At 34.4% G+C, this 19708-nt stretch overlaps 1 protein-coding gene across 20 annotated transcripts in view; it reads left to right on the top strand.

Moving 5' to 3' along the window:
- DLGAP1 (DLG associated protein 1) overlaps positions 1–19708 on the top strand; it is an 822162-nt gene that overhangs the window by 620967 nt on the left and 181487 nt on the right. For all 20 annotated transcript variants that reach the window (XM_023523037.1, XM_023523034.1, XM_023523033.1 and 17 more), the window contains one exon: positions 17353–17530. In XM_023523037.1, the coding sequence (XP_023378805.1) occupies positions 17353–17530 (178 nt within the window). The remainder of the gene's footprint in view (positions 1–17352; positions 17531–19708) is intronic.

Raw genomic sequence — 19708 nt, 5'->3', positions numbered from 1 at the left:
TAGGAGAGAAGTCTGGTCATTAGAAACTACCTGCTTTTCCCAGAGAATTAGACAACAAGAATGCTGCATATCAGAGAAGAACAAGAGGAAAGTCCCACCAAGTTCCTTGGCTCATGCCTTCCTTCCTCTGCAGTGACAATAGCAGTGACCCATCAGGCAGGGAAATGGGACATACAGGAGCCTCATACACAGTGATACCTACTCAGGTCCTCGAGTCCACACCCACGAGTACATTCTTAAAGTGTGTGTTGCTCACTGCCACACACGTAGACCCTGGTTCATCATGACAAAAGTTTAAAATTTTGAAGATTAACTTGGTTCTGCTTATTCTCAGGCATTAACTCAGTTTTAATAACTGGTTTTAGAGTAAGTAAAGGACCACATTATTAGTTTATTTTTTACAGATGGTCCCCAACTTACGATGGTTCAGCTTACAATTTTTCGACTCTACAATGGTGAAAATGCCATATGCATTCAGTAAAAACCATTCTTTGAATTTTTAATTTTTATCTTTTCCCAGCTAGTGGTATGTGATGCAATAGTCCCAGGATGCTAGGCAGCGCAGGCACACATCATGAGGGTAAACAACCAATGCTCTAGTGCACTGCATTGCCGGCATTATTTGGATTTTGTGTTCTGAGCATGTTTAAGGTAAACTAGGCTGTTATAATGTTTGGTAGATTAGGTGTATTAAATACATTTTGATTTATGATAGTTTCATCTTAAATTTATCAAGATATAACTCCATTGTAATTCAAAGAGCATCTGTACATTCTAACCCATTTATTATCTGATGGTGGAATTATTATTTTTATTAAATTTTTATTTTGATATAATTGTATTCACATATAGTTGTAAAAATAATATGGAGTGATCCCATATAGCTTCTACGCAGGCTCCCACCAATGATAACATCTTACAAAATTGTATAGTACAATTTCACTAGCAAAATATTGTGATAATCAAGATATAAAACCTTTCCATCATCACAGATACAGAGTTGCTGCTAAATCCATCCACTAAACTTAATATTTTGGCTATTATATTTTTCGGTTCTTAAATTTAAATTTCTATTTGGTTCTTCTTTATAGCTTCAATTTCTTTCCTGAGACTTTTTTTTTTTTTACTAGTATTAAGTGTGTTCATAATTACTCTTCGAAGCATTGTTGTCGTGACTATAAAGTTTGGGGGGATAATTCTAACATCTCTGTCATCTCAGTGTGGACATCTATTGATAGTCTTTCTTCATTCAATTTTAAATCTTCCTGGCCTTAGTATGACAATTGAAACCTAAACATTTTTTTAATTATGTTATGAGACTATGGGTATTATTTAAACCTTCTGTTCTAGCTGGTATTTCTTTAACACCACTCCAGCAGAGGAATAAGAGGCATCATCTCTTTTATGCCAGTCAGTGTAGAAGTCCAAGTTCTCCACTCGAACTCTGTTGATACCTGAAGTTGGGGTTCCTCATTACTGTTGGTGGGGGTGGGAGTTCCGGTTCCCCATATGAGCTCCACTGATGCCACACTGGGGGTAGCCTTGGTACCACAGGTTAATAATGAAAGATCTGACTCCCTACTTTTCTGAAACCACCTGTGCAAGGAGGGGGCGGGATGCTGGGTGGGGTGGAAGTCCAGCTCCCCATGTGATCTCCACTGGCACTACCTGGAAGGGGAATCCTCACACAATTAAAGTCCCAGTTCCCTACTTGGCCCTCTCTGGTATCACCTTGGTGGGGGAGTTGGAGCACCTCATTACAGCCTCATGAAGATGGAAGTCTAAACCCCCCACTCGACCTTTGCTGGCATGGGTATAGGTAGCACCACAGTTTTTTCTGTGATGTTTGGCTGGAGCAAAGCAGACACTGTCTAAAACTATTCTGTCTTACGTGAGATTGGGCCAAAGTATGGAGGGGTGTGTGTGTGTGTGTGTGTGGCCAGAGCCATAGCGCCACGTTAGGCTGGGTTCTGCCATCAGTTACTTAGGTTACATGATAATATAATAAACTTTTATTTAAGGAAAGGGCACCCTTTTCTAATTTGTACAAAAGTAATACTACGTGAGCTAGTGACAGCCCTGAATGCCTAGGAGCCATATTTACATTAGGCTTTAAGGTAATTCCTGGATGTGTAATAGCCTTGTGAGTTAAAACTTAATTTAATTGGGAATACATAAAGAATATGGCAAACTATGTAAGCTCAACCTATATCCAAAACTGAGTAACTGCCATGAATAAGAAGAAATCATAAAAATTAATTAATTTCCATCTGAAGGAACTCAGTTATGATTATAGAATCACTGTTGGTAATATTTTAGGAACTGTGGAAAAAGTACCCCCACAAAAGGTAAATATTATCTCCATTTACCAAAGAGAGGATTCTAAAACTTACCAGTAGTTAACCTAATGTGAATCCTTGGAAAAATTCCAGAATGAATTTTTAAACGGATGGTTTGTGATGATTTAGAAAATAGGAAGCCAGCATAGATTTACTAATAAGGCATATGTAGAACAACTTATATTTTCTTCTTTGAAATCCTTGAGACAGACATATCAGAGAAATGTAATTATATTTAGGATGGCATTTAACATAGCATATCACAACAGGCTTACAGGAAAAAATTAAAATCAGAGAAACATGGATTGGGTAATAGAGGCATATGCCAAACAACCTTACAGTAAAGACTGAGCCACCTCAGAAGATCCCTGATTTGCTCAATCCTAGTCGATCATTTTACAAGTGATTGGTAAGAAAATCAGTCGCATGCCTATGGATAGGGCACAAAGTGGTTAAGACAACAAACATTAGACACATCTAGCTTTCAATTCTGAGATTATGCATGTGTCAGCCACAGTTTCCTTATCTGTAAAACAGGGGTAATGATGTTTTGTAATTGTTATAATAATCCATAATATTGATGTGATAACTAAATAAGACATTGTAGGCATCTTGCATAGAACCTTATAATACTAATCTGGGGTTTTGTTACTTTCGCTTCTTTTATCACATTTGTGGTGACATATACTAGCAAAAATAGCTGATATATTGCATATATTGCATAGGGATGACAGGATTAGCCTTTGGTTTCAATTTAACAGAAACAAAAGGGCCAAAAATTGAATGAATTACCATAATTTGATATGAAGAAGATTTAAAAGTTATCCAAAGGGGTCTTAACCAGAAGCTAACAATGAGGTTATAGGACAAACAATCCTAAGCTTTCTCAGGCCACATCCCAGGAGGATCTTCTCTAGAACAGACAGTTACAGCCACTCTGTATTCTGCACTTGTCAAGCCACATTTGAAAGCCTGAGTGTGGTTTTGGGTGCTCTATTGTCAAAAAGAAAATAACAAATTGGACTGACTTTAGAGACAAGTTATCAAGGTAATGGAGAGCCTGGAAATCTTGACATAAAAGGACTAGATAAAGGGAGCATGTCACCTGGAGAAGAGAATGCTTACCTAGAACATGATAGCTGTGTTCACAGCAATCGAAGACTATTGTACAGGAGAGACGTCTTTTTGTGACCTTTCAACATGCTAGTAGTGAATATAGACAGAGAGCATTTGGCAATGGGGATATGAAGAAAACCAACATTAAAAGAATTATTTAACAGTCTGTCTTTAGTTGCTTTTTTTTCTTCCTAAAGTGAAATCAGGATATGAAGTGCTTCGTGAAAAATTTATCAAAATGCTTTTACACAGGCTTTAACTGCTCCAGCTTGTCAATGTCAGCTTGTATCTGTGTAAGTACATCTGCTCTGCCCTCACACTTTTTAAACACTGTGTTCAATTCAAAGCAGCATATAGGTCACTAGTACCATTACTTCCTAAGAATTACCATTGTGGGCTCTTTACCATTTGAATTGTCATCACATCTTTCTTAGTAATGACATTCTTTCTTTTCTTACCAGTTCATAAACCGACACTACTGTCATCTGTCTTCCTACAATCTCTGCTTATGGAATTATTTTCCTGGGTCTTAATCGTGGCAGTGTGATTTATTCTCAATAATATTGTTTTGATTTTTAATTACTAGAGCAGTAAAATTATACTCAGATTTATTTTTGTGCTTTCCAATGAATAATATAATTATTTTTGTTTTCAGCTGTAGCAATAATAGTCCCTGAATACTACTGTATTATTTAGTATCCCTAAAACTTACCGTAAATGATATAGTTGATCCTTGAATGACACGAGTTTGAACTGTATATGTCCACTTATATGCAGATTTGTTTCAGTAAATACAGCCAGCCCTTCATATCTGTGAATTTCACATGCTCAAATTCAACCAACTGCAGATCAAAAACAGTGTTTTTGCTGCATTAGGGTTGGTGCCTCTAACCTCTGTGTTGTTCAAGGGTCAACAGAGTATTTCTTAAGAGGAAAAAAGTGACAGTTTTTTATTATGTTGGTCCCCAAATTTGTTGGTAGTTCCTAAGAAATGAAATAGAAAAAGCTACATATTTCTATTAAGAGATTCCTACTTCTAGGTATATGTTCAAAAGAATTGAAAGCAGATATTTGACAGATAATTGTATAGTCATGTTCATAACAGCTTCATTCACATTAGCCAAAAGGTGGAAGTAACTCAAGTGCCCATTAGTAGATGACTAGATAAACAAAATATTGTATATGCATAAAGTAGAATATTACTTAGCCTTAAAGGAGGGAAATTCTGACACATGCTTAACATGCATGAACCTTGAAGACACTATGCTAAGTGAAACAAGCCAGGCATATACTGTAAGATTCCAATTATATGAGGTACCTAAAGTTTCAAATTCAAACAGACAAGAAAACATTCAAACAGAAAGTAGATTGATGGTTACCAGAATCTGGAAGGAGGGTGAAATGGAGAGTTAGTGTTTAATGGGTAGAGAGTTTCAGTTTGAGATGATGAAGAAGTTCTGTAGATGGATGATGGTGATAATTACACAAAAACGTAAAATGTTCTTAGCCCCTGAACTGTACACTTAAAAATAATTGGAATGGTAGGTTTTGTGTTGTATTTTGCCACAAGACAAAGCGCGATGTTTATTATGGAGTAATTTCTCACAACTCTATAAGTGGGTATTGTTATCTCTATTTTAAGAAAGAGAAAGAGGTGGCTTGCCCAGTACCATGGAGCCAGCTGAGACTCAAAGCCAAAGTCATCAAATGCAGAGCCAAGGTCAACAGAGCAAGGTCTCCAGTGTGAAACTACTTATGTTGAAAGCAACTACCTCCCACATCAAATCAAATTTCTCCCTGAATTATTTTATTTGACTTAGTGATTAATTTGGTCCTAAGCAAACTAAAGTGAAGATAATTGCAAAAATCATTTTGAGATAATACGTAAGAATTGTTTTTATAAAACTTGAGACTCTAAGACACGGCAAGGTCTATAGCACTTGACAACTGCAGTGTTTCCCAGAAATAATGCTGACATTCATATGTCAAACACATATGGAGGAAGAACAATAACGTAGCAAAAGATCTATAGGAGTTTATTCCTTCAGTTTTTATCTCAGACTGCCCATGTTGCCCCTGTATCTAAGCTTCGCTTTTCTGATAGGGCTAACCAGTTGGTAAAATGGATCCCTTTATGAGGCTACAATCCTAAGAAACAGAAGGAAAATTAATGTTTCAGGAACAATGTGGCATTAAAGAAGTAAAGTTTGAAAAGAGGACTTTATGTCGCTGGCCATCTGAGTGTCTGGAATGAAGAAAGGAAAGTTAAATATCTGCAATCCTGCTGTATTCCATAAGTATTTGTTGGCCAATCATGGTCAATGTCATCAAAAAAATTACTTTAAACTGAAGCCACCTATATTACAGCATCATAGATATTTAGAACTCTCTCATTTTAAAAATAAGAAAACTGAATCCCAAGGATTTCAAGTCATTTTTTTCAGTTATTCAAATAGATAATGACAAAGCCAAGGGCATCCAGTATCCACATTTCCTTGGTCAATTTGGGGTATATCAGGTATTTATTTATGTGATTTTTTTCTTTTTCTTGCCTGATTGCACTGGCTAGAAACTGCAGTATGATGTTGAAATAAAGTGGCAAGAACAGTCATCTATGCTTTGCTCCTGATCCTGTGGTGAAGGCCTTCACTGTTTCATCATTAAGTGTGATATTACCTGTAGGCTTTTTGTAGATGGTCTTTAGCAAGTTTCTTTCTAATCCAGGTTCATTCAGAGTCTTTATCATGAATAGTTATTGTATTTTTCTAAACACTTTACTTTTATTAAGATGATCATGTGGTTTTGATCCTATATTCTATTAATATGGTATATTAATGTATTTTCAGATGTTAAGTCAACCTTGTATTCTTAAAATAAATCTGATATAAGTAATAGTGTGTGATGCTTTTAGTATGTTGTTGGATTCTGTTGGCTATTATTTTGTTAAAGATTTTTATGTTTATATTAATAAGGATTATGAATTTACAGTTTTCTTTTCTTGCAACATCTCTGTCTGGCTTTGGTATCAGAATGATACTAGCCTCATAGGATGAATTTGGAAATATTTCTTTTTTATTTTCTGGAAGAGTTGTGTATTGATATTTAAGTGTTTGATGTAGTTCACCCATGAAACCATTTAGGCCTGAGCTTTTCTTTCTGGAAATATTTTTAGTTACAAATTTAATTCTTTACCTGTTGTAGATCTATTCAGATTTTCTATTTCTTCTTAAGTTAGTTTTGGTAAACTTATTTTTCTATGTTCTAGACATTTGTCTATTTTATCTCGATTGTTGAATTTAGTATTCTCTTACAATCCTTTTAATTTCTGACAAGTTAAATTCTAATGTATTCTCTTTCACTCCTAATTGTGGTAATCATTCATCTCTCTCTCTCTCTCTCTCTCTCTCTCTCTCTCTCTTTCTTTTTCTCTAATAATATATTGCAAGTGCTGGGGGTTTTTTCAAAGAGCAAACTTTTGTTTAAAACAATATTTTTGTTTTCTACTTATTAATTTTCAATCTGATAGCTATTATATTTTTCCTTCTGTGTATATACACTTAGTTTTCTCTTCTTTTTTATGGCTGTTAAGGTGAAAGCTTAGATTATTGATTGAAGATCATTTCTTTCTTTTCTAACATAATCATTAATACCTGTTGATTTTCCTCTAACCACTGCTTTAGCAACATTACATATGTTGTGATATATTAGATTTTTATCTTCATTTATTTCAAAATACTTCTTAATTTCTCTTGTGACTTCTTTGACACATGGATTTTTAGAAATGTGTTGTTTAATTACCAAATAGTTGTGGCTTTTCAAAATTTTCTTTTGTTATTGATTTCTAATTTAGTTCTGTTATGATTCGTGAGCATACTTTATGTAATTTCAATCTTTCCTAACTTAGTAAAACTTCTCCTACAGCCTAATATCTGGTCTATCCTAGAAAATGTTCCACATGCACTGGAAAACAATGTATAATCTGATTTTGTTTTGTTCAGTAGAGTATTCTGATGCCTGTTAGGCCTGGTTGGTTGATAGAGTTGTTCACATCTTTTACATACTTGCTGATTTTCTATATAATTGTGTTATCCATTATTGAGAGTGGAGTATTGAAGTCTGCAACTATTATTATTGAATTATTTATTTCTCACTTTAATTCTGTCATTTTTTTTTCATGTACTTTGGGGCTCCATTGTTAGGTGCATATATGTTTGTAATTTTATCATTTTCTCCTAATAGATTCATATTTTGGTTGTTATAAAATATCCATCATTTCTCCAATAATTTTTTGTAATGTTTTTGTCTTCATATATATTTGATCTTATATGTGTATAGACATTCCAGTTCTCTTTCGGTTTGCTACCCTTTAATTTTCAACCTATTTGTGTTTTTGTAATCTAAAGTATGTCTCTTACAGACAGTATGTAGATGGATCGTGTTTTTTATCCAGAGATTGTTGGAACAATCTCTGCCTTTTGATTAGGGTGTTTAATTCAATTACTCTTAATATAATTATTTATATGGTAGGATTTAGATTTGTCATTTCACTATTTGTTTTCTATATGTCTATATCTCTTTGCCCCTCTCGTCCTCCATTAATTCCTTTATTGTTATATATTTTTTTCTCTAGCGTACTATTAAATCTTTTTTTTTTTTTTACTATACATTTTTAAATTATTTTCTTAGTAGTTACTCTGGGGATTACAATATGGATCTTAAAATAATTCATGTTAATATTAATTTAATTCCAATAATGGGTAGAAACTTTGCTCTAATATAGCTCTCTTCAATCCTCCCTCCTTTGAGCTATTATTGTCATACGAATTACATATTTATAAAGTTTTAAAATTAATTTTTGCTGAAAATTGTTCATTAGATATATTGTAGCAACTCTTGATCAGATAACCTCTATTTCTTTTTATTTAAACATAGATAATTGAAAAATAAAATAACGTGTACAGAAAACCATACAAAACAAATATATGACTTAATGAATTATTATAAAACAAATGTCCTTGAAACTACCATTCGGATCAAGAAGTGGAACTTTGCCAGCTACTGCAGTCCCAATCACAATTGTCTTCCCCTCCTAAAAAGTAGTCACTATCCTGACTTTTATGATAATCATTCCCTCGTATGTCTTTTTGGTTTTATCACCCGAGTGTAGACCTCAAGACACTACACTCATGCTTCCCATTTCTTTAAATATGTTTCGAGTTTCTTTATTGACAGTTATTCCCCTTTCATCTTTTCTTTCCTCTCTACCCAAGTTTCTTTTTGTTGTTTGTTTTACATTTCTGCTGCTTATTCTTTAGCAACTCTCCTAGACTATTTCTTTAGATTCTATATTTCCTAAAACATATAGCCACTGACTTCTCTGCTTCCTTTTTTTTTTTTTTTAATTCTTACTTTCATTTTTAAACCTGGCTTACTTGGGTTCACCTTGAGTCACCATAGTTTAGTGATCAGCCAATAACTGGTTATAATATTTCCTTAAGTATCTTTTGCCAGCGGCATTTGTATGTGAAGGAACACTTTAAATTTTTAGGCAATTTACAAATCATTCTTAGTTTTTACATCCTGCTTCTGCAGCCATTCAAGGTCAGACACAGATGAGTGACCAAGGCCCTTTCTTTTACCAGGTTTATCCTGGGTGCGTGCACTGCCTTGTGCACACATGAAGACTTCTAGATCCTCGGCAATATATTAAGACTTTTTAATATCCCCTATTGCCACTAATTTCTTCAGGTCTTTCCTTTAAATTTTGGGTCAGACACTTGTTTGCTCCACCTAAAATTACAACTTAAAGTACCTGTGACATTAACAACTTCAACCAATTATTATTCTTTCTGTTGACAACCAGGGATTTTTTTTTTTTCCATAGAGCTGATCTCTCAGTCAAATCAAATAGCAACAACACCCTGGGAATGGTACTTTACAGGGAGCTATTAGACTAGTAAAAACGTTACTGTGCACTGAAGGTGGTGGTCCTTTCAACAGATCCCAAGAGATGCATCCTCTCTGTTGATTTTGAGGCTGCCATCTGTTTATAGCTTCTGTGGAGCTGGGAAAGGAATGGAGTATCTCCAAATTAAGTCATCACAGACACCACTGTTTTTATTTACATGCAGTAGTTTTTCTTGATTACATAATTTTCAGTTTGTTCTCTGCCTTTGGTTTCCAGAGTTCTGAAATGTTTGTTTTTAATAGTTTGCCAGTATTTTCACGATTGCTTTTGTGTAGAATTAGATTCATCGAAGTCCTCCCTCTGCCTTTCCAGGAGTCCAGCCCCATATGTAAAGTTTTTTGCTCCTTTAGCTTCAATAATATTTTCTTATAAAACCTTTATGGCCAAGAGAATTGAAAATATGTGCCAACACAAAAATATATTCATGTTGTTCCTAACAGTATAATTCATATTAGTCAAAAAGTAGAAACAAACCAAATGTCCATCACCTGATGAATAGACAAATAAATTGTAGTATAAATCCACACAATGGAATATTATTCAGCCATGAAAAGGAATGAAATATTGATATATACTACAACATAGATGAACTTGGAAAACATCATGCTAAATGAGAGAAACCATTTACAAAAGCCACAGATTTTATGATTTCATACATATGAAAAGTCCTGAACAGACAAAGCATAGAGACGGAGGGTAAATTAGTGGTTTCCATGGGTTAGAGGTGAGAAGAATGAAGTGACTACAAATGGTACAGGAGTTAGCAAGGTGGGGGAGAGGATAATGAAAATGTTCTAAAATTAGATAGTGGTTACGATTGCACAATTCTGTGAATATACTAAAAACCACTGCAATGTACACTGTAAAAGGGTGAATTTTGTGCTATATCATGATAAAGCTCTTAAAAAAGGGTCTTTAACTATAAGTGAAAAAGAGAATTTTGAAATTTGAAAACTATTTCAGGTTTAGAGTAATGACCAATTTCATTACACTCTTGTTCATTTATGTATTTAGCCATTCATCTATTTCATGAGATTATTCATGTGCAATACCTAGCATAAAGGAAGCACTTGAGTATTAGTTATTGTTGTCATTTAAAAAACTGAAGTGCCAATGTACCACTATCTAACAAAATGAATGAAACACTGATTCTACCTTCTAAGAGCTCCATAGTCTAAGGAGTACACAGACATGTAAACAAAAAAATTATAATAGTGATAAATGTGTTTAACAGAGAAATATAAATGACACTATAGGAGAACAGATAGAGAAGTATGTTTAGTTGGGGGAGAACAAAGGAGGCCTGCTAAAGAGAATTGACCTAAATAGATGCTCTAACACCTAGTGACCGGCTAAATGAGTTGAAGTAATAGTTTAGTTGGTGGAAAGTGGATGAAAGAGTATATTCCAAGCAAAAGAAACATTGTGTGCAAAGATAAAGAAGTATGAGAACGTACGCATGGCATATGTGAGGAAGTAGCAAAAGATGATACTAGAAAAGTAAATAAAGAGTTTAGACTCCTGTCGATGAAGAAGATTCACGGCAGGATTCTAAGCAGGACAGTGTCCTTTCACTAGCGGGAGAGCAATGCACTTAAGGGTATGAGACTAGCAGCAGGGAACCTAGTTAAGGAGGATCAAAATGAAGCCTGAACTAAGGAAGTAATGGAGCAAGAAGTGTTGAGGAAGATGAGGAGGAAAGTAATTTTAAATGAATACAGGAAGTAAAACTGAGAAAATTTGATCATCACCTGGATTTGGACAGTTAAGTCCAACATCTAGATTTTTGTTTTGGTTAATGGGGTAAATTTCAGTGTCATTCTTCTCAATGTGGAAAAAAAATTTTAGAGAATTTTTTAAAAAGCAAATTTGAGAGAAAAGGTAATATGTTCACGTGGGGGGTCATGATGATTTTTTGATACCTGTGGAATACCCGGGAAGAAGTGTGCAGTAATTAATTAGAAGTTTAATTTTAAAGTTTAAGAAAAAGCTATGGGCCATAAATAGATTTGTGAGTTGTCAGTGTAAAGTTAGTAGTAGATGCCATTGACCAAAAAAATTATATATATTTAAAGTGTACAATGCCAGGTTAATTAAAACATCCATCACCTCACAGTTACCTTTTTTCTGTATGGTAATCTCACTTAAGATCTATTCTCAGACAAATACCATATGATCTCAGTTATATGTGGAATCTAAAAAAAAACTGAACTCATAGATACAGGAAACAGATTGGTGGTTGCCAGAGGTAGGGGTCGGGAGATGAGAAAAATGGGTGAAAGTGGTCAAACAGTACAAACTTCTAGTTATAAAATAATAAAGTAATGGGGATATAATTTACAGCATGGTGGCTATAGTTATAATATTGTATTGTATATTTGGAAGTTGCTAAGAGAATAAATCTTAAAAGTCCTTATCACAAGAAAAAAATTGTAACTATGTGGTGTTGATGTTAACTAGACATCGTGGTGAGTATCTCACAATATATACAAATATCAAATCATTATGTTGTACAACTGAAACTAATGTTATGTCAATTATACCTCTATTTTAAAAATTAAAAAAAGATCTTTCTTAGTAAATTTACCCTATTAACCAAGTATACAACACATTATTATTAACTATAGTTATCATGCTGTACATCAGATCCCCAGATCTTATTTATCTTATGAAGTTACATTTTTAGTAATATATTACAAAGTTAATTGTTTTCTCTTTGGGAACTTTGGTTTAAAATTCCGTGGTCCTAGTATTAATACATCTTCTCTTCTTTGCACTGGTACCCTTACTGATCCACCGGGTGAAGTTTGTTTGTATAGCTGCCTCACAGCCACCTAAGGGCATCTTGTCTTTGGGTGCAGGTAAAGGACAGGATAATGAATGGGATTTAATCAGGCCAAAATTCCAGTTCAGTTCTGATAAGCCATGAAAGGTTAACTTAGCATAAGTTATTTAGGGAAAAAAGTATTCTGAAAAAGATGGATTGCATTTCAACAGGCCAACATCAAAAAATCATCTGAGAGCTAATATTTCTGAATAAGCACATTCCCTTTCCTCTAGGCAAAATCAGCTTTCTTTTGAGGTGAACATAATATATATATATTTCATTTCTTTTAGTGGCTGAGTAATATTCCATTGTATATATGAACTATAATTTCTTTATCCAATCATCTCTTGATAGGCATCTAGATTGCTTCTATATCTTGGCTATTATAAATTGTGCTGCCATGAATATTGGGGTACATATATCTTTATGAATTATTTTATATATATATATATACACACACACAATAAATAATAAATAAATAAAAAATATATATATATTTCACCATTACCAAAAGAAAAGACTTGGCCTTTCTTTTGTTTTTTTTTAATTAATTATTTCAATTAGTTTCAAGTATATAGTACATTGGTTAGACATCTATATCGTTCATAAAACAATGCCCCCAATTGCTCCCTCCCTCCCCTGACCCTCCACCTAGCCAATGTATTAATGCTAACCGCATTTCCTATGCTGTGTTCCCCATCCCTGTGGCCATCTAACGACTGCTAATTTGTACTTCTTTAACTCTTCACCCCATTCGGCCACCCCCCTAACCTCCCTCCCCTCTGTCTGTCACCAAATTGTCCACTATATTTGTGTCTGTTTTTGATTAGTTCTTTTTGTTTTTTAGATTCTGCATATAAGTGAAATCATGTAGTAATTATCTTTCTCTGTCTGACATTGCACTCAGCCATAATAACCTCTAGGTCCATCCATGTCATTGCAAATGGTAGGATTTCATTTCTTTTAGTGGCTGAGTAATATTCCATTGTATATATGAACTATAATTTCTTTATCCAATCATCTCTTGATAGGCATCTAGATTGCTTCTATATCTTGGCTATTATAAATTGTGCTGCCATGAATATTGGGGTACATATATCTTTATGAATTATTGTTTTGGTTTTCTTTGAATAAATACCCAGAAGTGCAATTACTGAGTCAAAAGGCATATCTATTTTCAATTGTTTGAAAAACCTCCAGACTGTTTTCCATAGCGGCTGTACCAATTTGCAATCCCACCACCAATGTGTGAGGGTTCCCTTTTCTCCGCATCCTCACCAATACTTGTTTTTTGATTTATTCATGATAGCCATTCTGACAGGCGTGTATTTTTGGTATTTTTTTAATGAATTTTTCCACATCAGGAGCACATGTGCATTCTGTACCCTTTATATTGATAGCTGTGGGCTCTGCAAGTAGCCAAAAGAGTTCATTTCTTTATATTTAGTGTATCATTAAAGTATGTGTTGTTTTATCAGGAATGACTCACCAAAATAGAACTATTTAATTCTTTCTGAATGACTTTTCACTTTGAAATTGAGGATTATGCCTTATTTCATAACAAGTGGCCAGTGTGAATGATTCTGGCAATGATGCATCATTTCCCCCATCTCAAACAACAGACACTCATTTTTCAAAACACTGGACTTTCACTTCTTCTTTTGAATATACACCACTTATTAAATAGCCATCCCCATTGCTGCCCTGATAACCATTTATGATGGCAATATTATTGCTCTGGGTCAAGTTGCAAAATAGCCAAAGAAACACATTGGTCATCTTTCTCTCAAGTTCTAAAGCATTATGTTATCATGCTTCTAGCTAGGGCTCACTTTTCCTAGAAGAGGCCATAAAGGGAAAATGAATTTTTTATTTGTTTTTGCGGTTGGGATTTTTGGCATGGGCAGTTATAATGACCCATTGTGAATCACCATAATAGCACATAACACATGGAAAATAATTGCTTGAGCTGGCAGGGATATTTTCATGTTTGGCAGCTACTTGAAGGCGCCATGGGGGACATTTATGAAACGATCAGTTTCTCTTTTGTAATAGTGAAATATGTAAAAGGGCGGGTTTTTTTAATGTTAAATTCTAGATTTATTTTAATTGGGTCCCTCCATCAGTGTGATTGCAAAAAGTGGCTGCTAACCAAATTCTCAGGTTTTCATATTATTGAGTCTACCCTTTTTAGCTATTATATTTAAGTAATTCCATACAAGGCTCAATAATGAGTGCAATCTTATACATTGCTAAGAGGACTTTTGGAATGTGGAGAATATCTTTACCATCTAAAGACATGGACTTGGATGTGCATGAATCTGATGTGCAAATGTTATATTATTTTTTATCAACATTTCTCTAATTACTAGTGAGACTGAACATCTTTTCATATTTGTGGTGGCATATAAATTTATTTTCCTATGAATTTATGTGTCTATTTTCCTGTAACTACCTCTTTATAACCTTAGCCCATTTTTATCAAGTTGGTTGCATTGTTTTCTATTCGCTTTCAAGTCCACTTTAAATATTATGGATGTGAACGCTTTTTCTTATATTGTATAGTGTTACAAATATGTTCCCTACTCAAAGACAATATTTTTTTAACTTTATGTCTTTTATTGAATGAAAGTTTTAAAGTTTTATGCAGTTCTACTTGTCAAACTTTTTTTTAATGGCTTTTAAGTTCATTTCTTTCTCTACCATTTTCCTTTGCATTTCTTTTTCTTTCTTTTTTTTTTTTTTTTTTTTTTTTTGCCTTCCATAGGTTTTATAGGTTTTTTCCATAAAATTCTGGTAAATTTCTGTTTTAATTTTTTTCATATAGAAATTAAGATTACAAAATATATTCTTCTATATCAGTGTAGACATCTTTAAATTTGAAACTATTTTTTATTTTTAATCTACATTAAAAGTAGGAATCCATTTTTCCCTCGAATGGATGCACCTCATCTAACACCATTAGTAAATAATTAATCACTTCTTTGCTTTGAACTGCCATCTTTGCAACATACTAAATTCAAATACATACCCTATTCTATTTCTGGAATCTTTATTTCACTGATTTGTCTATTCTCTCACCAACACCACACTGTTTTCATTATGGTAGCTATGAAGTATATTTGAGACCTGACAGGACATTTCTCTCCTTTTCATTTATTTTTATTTTCTGGCTGTTCTTAGAGCCCCTGCTCTTACTCATCTTCTATATTTAATTTTCATGTGAATCTCAAATCTATCTAAAGTCCAATGATATATATTTTGGGGGTAAAAAGTATACAAAAATTATCTAACCCTTAATTGAAAATTTAATTTAGCTTTATATACATTTCTAAATATAGGTAGGATTTTATAATTCTTTATTTCCTCCCTATTGTTTCAATGTAACATTCTTTCTTTTTAATACTTGTCCCATACTTCTGTACTTTTAATCTCATCCTTCTAAAATAGCATGTTTCTTCTTCTAGTTCGTGTTTTTCTAATCATCGCTCTTTTTTCTCCCCTCTCTTCCTCTCAACCTGAGAACATTAGCATTTTTCCTTGATAACAAAATTGTTCTCTGACCCCATCTAGGGTGCTATCTATTCCTTTTAAATTCTATCTATTGGACACCTGGAAAGAAAGTTCTCCTCTCTCTTAACAGTTCTCCTCTCTTTAAAGGTATTTTATCTTCCATTCATGGCAATCTGATTTATGTCTCTTCTTGATAAAATAAAATTCCCTATCAAACGCAAACAATATCCAAATTAAAATATCTAATGATAATCCTGACTTTGTCTTCCTTCACCCCCAGTAATACTTAATTCAGTCCTATCACTTGCTGAAATTATTGCAATATTGCAACTACCTTGACTGGTTTTCCTTCTCTAGTTTTGTCCACTATAATCTACTCTCTAAACTCCCTTTATAAAGAAATCTGGTTATTTTGAGGCTGCATATAATTTTTATAACAGCATTATTGAGATATAATGAACATATACAATGTACTCATTTAAAATGTACAATTCAACTGCTTTTTGTATATTCACAGAGCTGTGCAGTCATAACCACATCAATTTTAGAACATTTTTTATCACCCCAAAGAGAAGCTCCATACATTTTGATTATCACCCCCGAGTCTTGACATCTTCCTTCTCCTTTACTGCTCTATCCCAGCTCTAGGCAACCACTAATCTACTTTCCATCTTTATAGATTTGCATATTCTGGACATATAACTGGAATGATATAATCTATGATCTTTTGTGAATGGCTTCTTTCACTTAGCATGATGTTCTCAACGGTCATCCATGCTGTAGCATGTATCAGTATCTCATTTCTTTTTATTGCCAAATAATATTACATTGCATGGATATACCACATTTTACTTACTATGCATTTGTTGCTACACATTTAGATTGTTTCTACCTTTTGGTGTTTATAAATAATGCTGCTACAGACCTCATATAAACTTTTTGAGTTTGTTACATTCCAATAAAAATTCTGTGGAAATTTTTATTATAATTAATTGCATTAAATGTATAGATTAATTTAGGAAATTTTTAGTTTTTATTACAATATTATTTCCATCTAGGAAAATTACTTTCTTTTATAGTTATTTAGGCCTTGTTTATTTCCTGCCACAAAGTTATTTAGTTCTCTTCATAAAATTCTGGTGCATTTCTTTTTGTACTTATTTCTACTTATTTTATAATGTTTTGCTATTTTGAATGGGATTTTCAAATTAAAATTTCTATTTGGTGATGGCACAGAAAAAAAATGAGCACAAAGGAAAAGCTTAGAAATTATACAGGACAGAATTCTAGGGCAGGGCAGTCACAGCTATTATCTTCCTCCCCAGGATGCCTAGAAAAACGAGAATGGGAAAATTATTTTATGGATTGAGAGAATTTCAGTTGCTCCCTAATGTCATCAGACCTGGATGATTTCCTGTCAAAAGTTTTCTTCTGAGACATCGCGGGAGGAGGTTAGCAATCATAGCAGGGCTTTTATATTATTTGCCCCAACATTGAGGGTGCCACATCAATGATAGAACTGCCACATCTTATTACTGCCTATATTTTAGAATGTGACTAAATGCATCCCTTCCATTGTTCTCTTCCAGAATTTCCAATGAACACTCCCCCAAACTCCAGATTCGTAGTCATAGTTACCTGAGGGCAGTCAGTGAAGTCTCCATCAACCGAAGCCTGGACAGCCTTGACCCTGCAGGCCTGCTCACATCACCAAAGTTCCGCTCCAGGAATGAGAGCTACATGAGAGCCATGAGCACCATCAGCCAGGTGAGTACTGTGGCTGCAGGCCATTAACTGCACAAGGGTTAGCGGATACTGAGAGGGCAGTCACTCCCCAGGAGACCACTGCTAGATTAAGTAGGTGGTCTGATCTGAGAGCTACTAGCATTCTGCCCCCAGGTAGCATCTAATATCAACAGTATACCAGCAGAGCAGGAGTCCTCTGCAAATGGATAAAGCACTTCGGGAGACTCCTTGGAAATTCATTAGTCAACACCAGAAAATTTGTCAATAAGAAGTTAATGGATGAAACTTTAGTGTAAAAATGCTTAGAGGTTAGATGGACAGGGTGGACATCACTGGCAAAACCAAGGCAGCGACTAATCATAAAAGAACAAGTATGAAGCAGGTCACCAAGACAGGCACCCAAGCACAGAAGCGAGATAAAATCGATTTACCTCAACTGGGTCCTAGGTGAATATTGTTTCTCAGTAATGAGGCAGAAGCCTACTTCTAAGAACTGGTACTCAGGACTGGGGATGAAGACTCAATAAAAGTGACTTATTCAGCTAATGCTTTCTGAGTCTCTCCCATCGAAGGTCTCAGAGGGTGTGGGGAGGGGCATACTGCCTAAGCTCAGAGGCAGTGAGAGCCTGGGACTCTTGGAGGACCTGACCCTGCAGCTCTCAGGGACCACCAGAAAAGCAGAAGTGCTTCAGAAGCTTCCCACGGGAGAATAAAAAGAAGGTATTTTTTTAATGATGTTTAGGAACTCAATTCAAATTTATATCACAATTTAAAAAATAAGTACTATTAATTCAGCTAATATTTATTGCAGAAAGCACTAGGCCAGATTACACAAGTTATTCAGTGATGAATAATACATAACTCCTGCCCCTCAAAAGCTTTCAGTCTAATGGAAAGCGTATAAAAAACATAAAAGTGCTGTTATGGACATTATTTACTTGCACACCACAAAAACACTCTGAGGTAAGCACGGCAAGAATTAACAATAAAATTTACCTTTACTGGGTCAGACTGTGCCAACTGCTTTATATTTTTAAAATATAAGTCCTTATAAACACCCTGTATGATATGTGAGTACCCAGTATGATATGTAAGTACCCAGATGTTAAATGAGATTATCTTTGTGGTCATGAAATTGTTAAGAAGATTCTGAAGCTAAAGAGAAAAAATATTAATTACTCAGATTCTAAAGAGAGAGCTTCTAGGCATGGGGTCTAGGAATATGCATTTTTAACAAATAGTCCAAGTAATTCTAATAAAGTAGTATTTTATCTTATCTTTGAAAAATGCTAGCCTGAAACATACACAAGGAATAGCAAATGCTCTAGTTTCGTTGGAGCTTAGGAGACTTGTATAAGCAAAAATGGGAAATCTATTCTAAATTTTGTTCTAGAGACATTTTTATACAAATAGTCTTGTGTGCTAGGCCCAGTGGAATGGACTTTATTCCTTAGGAATGGGATTGATTAAAGATTAATTAAAACTTCAACTTTTAAGCAAGCAAGAGATATGATAGGAACTTTGATGCAGGATAATTAATCTGGCAGAAAAATATAGGAAATGTTGGAGACAATGAGAAGCTAGAGACAGAGAAGCTAGTTTGAAAACATTGTGATTATCAAGGTGAATTAATGCTACTGGTGGTTCTGTAGCCGATGGTGGTGGTTGAGGGGATGTGAGTGGGGGTGATGGTGGTGATGGTGGTGGAGATGGTGGTGAAGGTGGTGATGGTGGGAATAGTAGTGGAGATGTGATGATGGAGATGGTGATAATGGTGATGGTGATGGTGGTGATGGTGGTATAGTATAGTGATGGTCTAGTGTGATAGTGGTATACATAAAACAAAGGATAAATTTGAGCAAAATATGATGAAATCACAGGCTAACCACTGAAGCATCTTTGATTTGTGAGAGTGAGACCCTAAAATAGGACTACTGCTCTCACTTTGTCCCTGCCATTAAAATAGAGCTTCCTGCTTTTCATGGATTTTTGAAGAGCAAAGGTAGGGACCACAATAAAGTTCCAAGAGCAGGGCAGGGTGGGAATCAAGGAAAGCTGGCATGTGGAATTTCAACACTTAGTCACTGCATTTTTTTTTTTTTACCTATTTGTGCTAGCTAATCCTGTTCAGTGATACTCACAAACCCAACTCTCAGAGAAATATTTGGTGCCTCATTTTGTGAAATTTGAGCTTATTTT

Source organism: Pteropus vampyrus, unplaced genomic scaffold (assembly GCF_000151845.1).
Source record: "Pteropus vampyrus isolate Shadow unplaced genomic scaffold, Pvam_2.0 Scaffold373, whole genome shotgun sequence".
NCBI classification, from domain to species: domain Eukaryota; kingdom Metazoa; phylum Chordata; class Mammalia; order Chiroptera; family Pteropodidae; genus Pteropus; species Pteropus vampyrus.
This window is presented reverse-complemented; position numbering and strand designations above follow the sequence as displayed.